Genomic DNA, 9,645 nt, shown 5'->3' with positions numbered 1-9,645 from the left:
TTGCACCTATGTAAAGAAATTATAAAGTCTTAAAAATTCAATTTCGAAAACAGATTTTTTGCATGTATTGACTTTATTTGAATATAGGCCTCAATAGTAATCAGAAAAGTGCACAAAAGATGTTTCTCATACTTTCTGACTGTGCTCACAGTGACCGACATTTAGTAATTTTTAGTTATAGGGTACAGCACACTGTAGAAGAGAATATATGGGTTTGTCGCAGGGTCATAGAAATATACTAAATATTTAATTCAATGCATTGTAATTCAGTTTGATCTACCACAGTTCAGCAACAGAAACTAAACTAGACATGCTCATGGAGCCCAGGGGAGGGGGTGGAGGCCAACCTATGAAAACCTGATCCTGGGCCCAGTGCACAGCACAATCCATCTGTTCTTCCGTCATTCAAAAACATCATCCTCTTGTGTGCCTGCAGACATATCCATCAGTTGCACACTTCCTTCCATAGCTATGAGTTTCTCACTGGTGATGATGGTGGTCTTTGTGCTTTTGGTCATGGAGGCAGTGCTGCTTCTGAGGCTTCTAGCACTGTCACCCTTAACTTCCTGCATAACCAGGCCTGTTTTCTGCCAATCTTCCTCAATACTTTGGGATGCGAAACTTGTATGGTGGCTGCTTTCAAGGTCATAGTTCAAGGCTAAGAAAAACGATATCAGAGCACTTTCACAAAAGCTGTACCTAACATATATGCATACATATATGGTGTGAAATAATTCAAAAAGCATATGTGTGTACAAAAAGAGATGCTTTATATGAATAAAGTAACTCACATTGTGGATTAGAGATGGTGCGAGTCTGGAATGAACCATGCAGTCTGCAAAGGAACACAATAAATACATAACTTCCTTAGGAATCCATTATTCTGTTTCAATAACAAGCACTCAAGTCTGAATGTGCACCCACCTGTTCTCTTCTCCTTCCAGGAGTTTCCTATAGGTGGCGATCTCTATGTCCAGAGCCAGTTTGATGTTCATCAGTGACTGGTACTCACGCACCTGACGAGCCATATCCTGTTTAGCTCTGAGAAGAGCTGCTTCCAGCTCCTGCAGACGCAGTTTTGCATCTTTCACAGTTAGTTCACCTCGTTCTTCTGCCTCTTTGATCTGCGCCTCATGGTTTAAATGCTAAAGTGAGAGGAGACAACAGATTACATACTTCCCACACTCTGACATATAACTTAAAATAAACTGGGATTAATTGAGATCATCTCAGATCAACTCACATATAATACACTTTACTCAGATTTACTGAAAGAATGCTTGCTTTGTTCTTGTCAGATGTCACCAAAAATAATTAAACTCTAAGTATGCTGCACATTGTTTACTGACATTTAGGCACATATTTGTTTTTGTTGTTTCTGACTGTTGAGTTGACCCTGAATGGTCAAATTAAGTCATATTTAATTATACAGCACATTATATGATAGACTGTTTCAAAGTGGCTTCACATTAATAAAAAGGAAAATAACAGAATAAGTGATGCAGGCTTCAAATATAACATATATTCAGATTCTGCAGTAAAGCAGCTTTAGACATTAGAGTCATTACTGATCAGCCCAAGTCAGATCAGTGTTGCTAAATTCAGTTCAATAACTACGAGAAGTTAATTAATTATGAGTAATCATTAGAAATTAGTTCAAATCCACTATAATATGGGGCGCCATTTGTAGAGCGGCTCATGCTGAAAATAATAGCAGCATTTTGTCACATTTAGCTTCAAACAATGTTTAAAAAACATTTTTTAAATTTAAAAAAAAAATTGACAGTCACTTTTAGCACATTTACAACAATATTTGTCAACTTAGAGATATTTTAAATAGTTAAATATAAATATTTAATGTTACACCTAAATGTTAAAAGTTAAAGTTAAAGTTAAAGTTAAAGTTAAAGTTAAAGTTAAAGTTAAATCTAAATGCTAAATCTAAATCTAAATGTTAAATCTACATCTAAATCTAAATGTTAAATCTAAATGTTAAATCTAAATGTTAAATCTAAATGTTAAATATAAATTTAAATCTAGATGTTAAATCTAAATTTAAATCTAGATGTTAAATCTAAATTTAAATCTAGATGTTAAATCTAAATCTAAATGTTATATCTAAATATAAATGTTAAATCTAAATATAAATGTTAAATCTAAATCTAAATGTTAAATCTAAATATAAATCTAAATGTTAAATCTAAATATAAATCTAAATGTTAAATCTAAATGTTTCGGGTGAAATTAAATATTTAGCTAATATGCAAATACAAAATGCCGGAAGTGCCAAAATAAAAGCTCGATGAGGTCAGTGTGTGTGCATCGTGTCAAATAAGTAACGAATAAAAACCATCTCATCCGAGGAAATTGACTCTTGGACATGGATTATCGTGATAATGATTACCTAAAATAATAAACGCGTTTGGAGAAACTGTATTTGAAGAGTAGGCTAGTGTCACTTTTATGAAAAGTGTAGGACTTATGATGACCTGTAGCCATAATAGCCAGCCACGAGGGGTCTCACTTTGACTGAATGTTATGTCCTCACCATAGACTGTGTCACTCATCATGTCATCAGTCTCTGTCATGTTCGCATGCTTAAACATCAGCAAGAGCCTATTTCCCCGCCTGCCCCTGACCAGGTACGGTAACTATTGACGCTACTGTCATTCAAAATGTCCAACGAATGGGCGTTAGCCGAGAGCATAGGCTCTTGCTGGCGTTTAAGCATGCAAACATTTTCATAAAAGTGACACTAGCCTACGCTTGAAATACAGTTTCAACCAAAAGTGTTTATTATTTTAGGTAGTCATTATCACGATAATCCATGTCCAAGAGTCAATTTCCTCGGATGAGATGGTTTTTATTCATTACTTATTTGACACGATGCTATAAACACACACTGACCTCATCGAGCTTTTATTTTGGCACTTCCGGTTATTGGCATTTTGAATTTGCATATTAGCTAAATATTTAGTTTCAACCGAAACATTTAGATTTAACATTTAGATTTAACATTTAGATTTAACCTTTAGATTTAAAATTAGATTTAACATTTAGATTTAGATTTAACATTTAGATTTTACATTTAGATTTATATTTAGATTTAACATTTAGATTTAGATTTAGATTTAACATTTAGATTTTACATTTAGATTTAACATTTAGATTTTACATTTAGATTTAACATTTAGCTTTTACATTTAGATTTAGATTTAGATTTAACATTTAGATTTTACATTTAGATTTAGATTTAGATTTAACATTTAGATTTAGATTTAGATTTAACATTTAGATTTAGATTTAGATTTAACATTTAGATTTTACATTTAGATTTAACATTTAGATTTTACATTTAGATTTTACATTTAGATTTAACATTTAGATTTTACATTTAGATTTAGATTTAGATTTAACATTTAGATTTTACATTTAGATTTAGATTTTACATTTAGATTTTACATTTAGATTTAACATTTAGATTTTACATTTAGATTTAGATTTAGATTTAACATTTAGATTTTACATTTAGATTTTACATTTAGATTTTACATTTAGATTTAGATTTAGATTTAACATTTAGATTTTACATTTAGATTTTACATTTAGATTTATATTTAGATTTTACATTTAGATTTTGATTTAACATTTAGATTTAAAATTAGATTTAACATTTAGATTTAGAATTAGCATTAAGATTTAACATTTAGGTGTAACATTTAATATTTATATTTAACTATTTAAAATATCTTTAAGTTGACAAATATTGTTGTAAATGTGCTAAAAAGTGACCGTCAAAAATTCATTTTTTCAAACATTGTTTGAAGCTAAATGTGACAAAATGTTGCTGTTATTTTCAGTGTGAGCTGCTTTACAAACAGCGCCCGATACTACAGAAGATAATAGTGTTAAATAAAGTTCTTACCTGTCCCTTAACAAGTTCCATCTCAGAGTGTATACGTGCAATTCTTCGATTGTACTCTGCGATTTCAGCCTTTGAGTTTTTCATGTCATCCCCATATTTGGTTACCGTCAACTGCATTTTTTCATACTAATATTTTATAGCACACACAAACATTCACATAAGGACCCATACACATAAACTTGTATTTTCAATTAATTTGAAGAATTAATTCAAGAAAGTTAAATTACCTTTTGTTTGTACCAGCTCTCTGCTTCAGCACGGCTTCGGTTGGCGATGTCCTCATACTGAGCACGAACTTCAGCCACAATGGCGTCCATGTCCAGGTTTCTGCTGTTGTCCATCTCAACAACAACTGATGTGTCCATTATCTGAGTCTGGAGCTCATGGCGCTCCTGTTCACATAGAAACAAGAATTACTGCCTCCATTTACCACTGTTTTTTAAAGGGTTTACATTGCTTAAACACCATAAGTGTTATAAGTGCTTAAGAGTTACATTTTAATATCAGTTAACACAATAAATTCTATATGCAAAGTGAATAACATGACTATACTAAAAGATTTATTTGAAATATGAAGGGAGTGAATGGTACCTCCTCGTAATTCTGACAAAGAAACTTGATCTCATCTGTTAGGCCGTCCAATCTACATTCCAGTTTCACTTTATTCAGATAAGCATCGTCAGCATCCTAGCATAGGCGCAGTGAAGAAATAAATATCTAATTATATCATTATAATCACTTATTAAAAGTACATGATCTGTGTATGCTTTTACATTATGTGCTGACCTTTTTAAGGCGCACAAATTTGTTGTCAGAGTCAACCCGTTTGTTAATTTCATCTTCATACCTGAGGAGGAACGTGCAGAGTTTGTTGGAATGTGTGTGTGGAATGTCCTTAAACACTTTAGTGTACAAACATGCTAGATTTAAGACACTGTGCAGATGTATCCAGTGATCTCACTTGCTCCTGAAGTCTTCTACCAGGCTGACCATGTCCCGCAGGCCAGACTCCAGACGCACTTTTTCATTGCCTAGAACATCCATGTGTCTGCGCAGTGTAGCAATGTAGGAATCAAACTTAATATCAGGTTTGGTTTGGCGGCTTGTTTGTTCCTGCAGGAGAGACCACTTAGTCTCCAGCATCTTGTTCTGCCGTTCCAGGAAGCACACCTGGGGAAAGACAAGTGTGTGAAAAAGAAAGTAACATTTTCTTATGGTAAATGATAATGCATAAATGTGTATAGATAACTGTCAGATTACATGGACATTAATGTTTTTCATAATTTTATATATATATATATATATATATATATATATATATATATATATATATATATATATATATATATATATATATATATATATATATATATATATATATATATATATAATTTACTTCACAAGTTTTGAGTAAAACAATTTTCTGTGACTTTTTTTGTTGCAGTTTTACTAATGAGTTTTTAATTGCATATTAATCTATACATAAATAAGTCTCTGTGCTTTACTGAACAAATTATGTGAGTTCAAAGCTAGTTGTGTGTGCTCTGATAGGTGTGTTTATGCAAAAGCAAGGGAGCGGCCAATGCGGTTAGTAAACTGATATTGCCCAAAAAGCGACAAAGGTTTGTTTAAGATATGGACAGGGTCCCTTCAGGCTAGTCAGCCAAGCGGGGGTCCCTGATAAAATATGACATTGATAGAACTGGGCCTACTGTTATCACGATCACATCACTTCATTACACCAGCATATGAGCCACACTTGCAGGTCCAAACACAATACATTTAATTTGATATGAAAACATAAGGTTCACACAAAGTGTTAAGACAGGATGAAAAAGGAGATAACTTACTTTATTAATGAATGAAGCAAAGCGGTTGTTGAGTGCCTTGATTTCCTCTTTCTCCTGAATCTTGATGGAATGGATGTTTGGGTCAATCTCTAAGTTCAGAGGTGCCAGAAGACTTTCATTGACCCTTACAGCTTTAATTGGAGGGAATATGGCTGGACTGGATCCCCATCCTTCTCTAAAAACCATCCCTGAATGGGTGAGGGGGGTCCTCCTGGTTCTGCTCATACTTACTAAAGAGACACTGCTGAAAGACTGCATGGTTTTCTTGGAGTGCAGCATCTCTGGACAACACAGCCGTCAGAGTGAGAGAGGACAGAGAGTTGAGGGGTTGGAAACTCAAAAGGTGGGACGACAGACGTTCCCTCAAACTCTTATATAGAGTGCAGGGAGTGGCCCAAGGCCAGCTTATCAGTCAAGAAACAATTTTCAAGATATGTATGGAGAATTATGGGGTTGAACGGTGAGAGGAAAATCACAGTGTTATACATTAACTGCTTCACTTCGATCCCAGAGAAAAAAGAAGAATACTCGAAAAAAGAATACTCCAAATCGTACAGTACATATTATTTTTAGTTTCAAATCTGAACATGCTAAGACATCATGAAGCATTTCTACTTTTTACTTTACTTTTGCATCCTTAAATAACATGAGTGCACTGCAACAGCAGATCCAGGCTCAGCTAACCAGAGAAAACTAATTACCAAAATATTAAGAATTATTATAACTGCAGAAAAAAAGTGTATAATGTTTTATAAGTGCATGTAACCAGTGCATGAGTATATTTTGTATATTTAGCAATTTCTATATCCAAACAATAATTAACTGCTGACCTGAAATGGTCCCCACTATCTACAGTAAAAATTCCAAAACAATTACCCTTTAAACTCATTAGATGGCCTAATGTAGCCTTTTAGACACCACACAAACACTCCATTGGTTGGTCATATATTGTACTTTTTTGGAGGCAAAGGGCATGGAGTGATCTGTCTAACTTGTATGTTGTTGTAAAGATAACAATCCAAGACATAACTGCTGAATACACTTTGCTTTCAGTTGTCCTATTGCAGTTCAACCTTTCTTTGTAACCTCCACACTTCAAAATAATACACAGTTCCTCAGTACACAAATATACTACATTGATCAAAATATCTGCATTATTAACATCATTGTTAAAGAAACAACTTAAGAGGAAAGCCTAAACATTTTTCACATTGTTTTTAATTGAAATTTTGTTTTTGTTTTTTTCATTTAAATTAAGTACAAGTACATTAAGTTAATTAATTACCTAAAAAGAACTGCATTACATTCATAATAACATTATATGAATATATGTTCTTTTGAACCTAAAAAAAAAAAACATTTGGATTTTTTTCAAGATATGTGATCTCTAAACTATGTCTCAACAGGAAAGACATTATTTGGAGATTATAAGATTATACTCCTGGGCCCGGTTTTTCAAAAGTAATCCACTAGGATTTTGGATAATGGATTGGATCAAATCTTGAAAATTTGTTTTTCAAAAGAAAAAACGGATTACATAATCGGATTAGATCACGTAATCCAATCTTGGTTTTTGGATCCGGATCAAACCTTTAGTTTTTTTTTTTTTTACTTTTTTGTAGGATTTGGATCACTTTGATCCAAAAAATCTGGATTAAACTGATCCCATCAGAATGGTGGATTCAGTGTGGATTTCATGGCCAAAATGTAATAAAAACTTAAAAAATGTATCAAATAATACTGTATTTGGATCATGCAGTATCTTACAAGATATCCTATTTATTCATAAGGTTTTAATTGTATTTGTTCATCCGTCAGGCTACAGTGATTAGGTAGGCTTTAACGTATTCAGCCTTTCAGTATAGGCCTATAAGTAGAAAGAGTTTGGCCTCATAAAATAATCCCCCAAACAGCTGTCAAAATTGACCAAAAACAATACATTTTATTCTGTCACTAATTGATATATATATTCATCACAATGGAAAATATTTTTGTTTTTAGAATATTTATTAGTGATGCATGCAATGATTACAGAATAACCAAAAAAAATCAAAGAATGGCAATCACTGATTTTTGAAATCCAAAACAAATCCAAATAAGAAATAGTGTCTAACTATTGCGTCCCTTGTTGCACGTCCTGTTTACACGTTCTGGCAGAATGCAGGTTGGTAAGGGTCTCCAAGGGGCTCAGGTGCATCATTGTCAGCACAGAGAGGGACATTGTGCTTAGTAGCGATGGTGTGCAGGACAATACAGGCAAGGGTTATGTTGCATGCTTTCTGTGGTTCCGCTCTCAGGTAGTTAAGGAATGCAAAGCGCCTCTTAAGAACTCAATTTAAACGCTCAATTGCACATCTTGCTCTACAATAGTGTTGTAGAGCAGTGTTGAAGCGTGCCTGCGCCGGTGTATTTGCTGTTAGAAAAGGAGTCATCAGCCATGGTAGGAGTGGGTAGGCACTGTCTCCTAATATTATGCCATCCGGTCGGTTGGTTTGGAGGTCTCTATATAGAGCGCTCTCCCTCAGGATGCGTGCATCATGGACAGACCCAGGCCACTTGACAACGCAGTTGGTGATGATGAGGTCAGCATCACACACAAGTTGGATATTGATGCTGTGCCTCCCCTTTCTGTTTATAAACTCCCATTCTTTCTCACGAGGTGCTTGTATATGCACATGTGTGCAGTCGATTGCTCCAATAGTATTGGGCATATTCCCCAAAAGAAAAAATCTGCGCTTGGCCTGGGCAATCTGGTTGTCCTTTGGAAAAGAAACAAATTAATTAACCAGGCTGGCCAGTGCGATTGACACATCTCTCACCACATCACACAGCTGATTTCACCACTCCGATATAGTCACCAACAACTTGATAGAAAGTCCCACATGCATAAAATCGGAGAGCATGAGGATCTGGTCTTCCACAGACAGACCGTGACTCCTTTGGGTTCTGTGTTGAAGTTTTGGCCTGAGAAGGTTCACAAGGTACTCTATATCAGCCTTCCCAAAGCGAAACCGGACATACAGCTGCTCAGTGGTGTATTGCTCCAATGGCTTGGTAAATTCAACATACACCCTTTGACGGTAACCTCTCCTGGCAAAGTGGTTGTGGCAGTGGACAACACCTGCTATTTCACTGTCTCTCTGTGAATCCTCTGAGAAAGGCTGATTTTTATGGCAGTATAGTTGGTCTTTTCAAACACACCTATTACAACTGATTAGTTTTGGCTTGCGTTCAATTGAGGCAATTGGACCCAAGGCCTATAATTGATGAACAATGTTCACTATAGTAAAGCAATGTAACCATGGACCTTAAGAAGCTGTAACTTCACTACTGCTGAAACCAATGCACTACTAGAGGGTGTTCGGTGCCATTATGGAACAATAGTGGGAAGTTTTGATTCTGCTAAGGATCCCAACAAAAAGAAAAATTATGTTTGGATTTTAATCACAGAAAATGTGAATGCCATAGGGTCTGGCCAGTGGAGGACCACAGACCAAATCAAATTGCGGTGGAAGAATCTTAAGGCCAGGGCAACAAAGGACCATGCTGAAGCCAAAAACCCACAAACAGGCAACAAACCATTTAAGAGGGTAGATTACACAGATGTGGTCCTCGACATCATTGGAGGTGAGAAGTCGCAAACTCTCCATGGTATTCAAGGTGTTGTAGGGGATGGCGAGCCTTGGATTGAGGAGGAGGAGGAGAATCTGCCAGTTCCTCCTGAGGCGGATCCAGAGAGCATATTTATATTGAATCTCAGCTCTGTTCCTGAGGAAGAAGCTGGATCCTCATTGGTTGAGCCAGTGGTAGTTGCCACAGGATCTCAGAGGAAAGGCTTGAAGCGCCCTTCATCAAACAAAGATGATGATT

General features: G+C 35.2%; 1 protein-coding gene across 1 annotated transcript; it reads right to left on the bottom strand.

The window, feature by feature from the left end:
• Window positions 1–274: 274 nt before the first annotated feature.
• On the bottom strand, window positions 275–6,105 carry zgc:158846 (uncharacterized protein LOC100009654 homolog). The gene is made up of 9 exons (XM_059570821.1): window positions 5,776–6,105; window positions 4,887–5,095; window positions 4,712–4,772; window positions 4,517–4,612; window positions 4,153–4,317; window positions 3,926–4,051; window positions 925–1,145; window positions 792–835; window positions 275–658 (listed from the first exon to the last, which is right to left on the bottom strand). Exons 1-9 carry the CDS (start codon window positions 6,052–6,054, stop codon window positions 402–404), a joined length of 1,458 nt encoding a protein of 485 aa, XP_059426804.1. The 5' UTR covers window positions 6,055–6,105; the 3' UTR covers window positions 275–401.
• Window positions 6,106–9,645: the final 3,540 nt, after the last annotated feature.

Source organism: Carassius carassius, chromosome 17, assembly GCF_963082965.1.
Source record: "Carassius carassius chromosome 17, fCarCar2.1, whole genome shotgun sequence".
Lineage (NCBI taxonomy): Eukaryota > Metazoa > Chordata > Actinopteri > Cypriniformes > Cyprinidae > Carassius > Carassius carassius.
Note: the sequence above shows the minus strand (reverse complement) of the source record. Positions and strands in the feature narration are given on the sequence as shown.

Coding starts and splice junctions, on each gene's coding strand:
- zgc:158846 (XM_059570821.1), bottom strand. CDS start 6,054: ATGCTGCACTCCAAGAAAACCATGCAGTCTTTCAGCAGTGTCTCTTTA. Junction 4,318..4,516: donor TTTGTCAGAATTACGAGGAG/GTACCATTCACT, acceptor CTATGTGAACAG/GAGCGCCATGAGCTCCAGAC. Junction 659..791: donor CACCATCTCTAATCCACAAT/GTGAGTTACTTT, acceptor CGTTTTTCTTAG/CCTTGAACTATGACCTTGAA.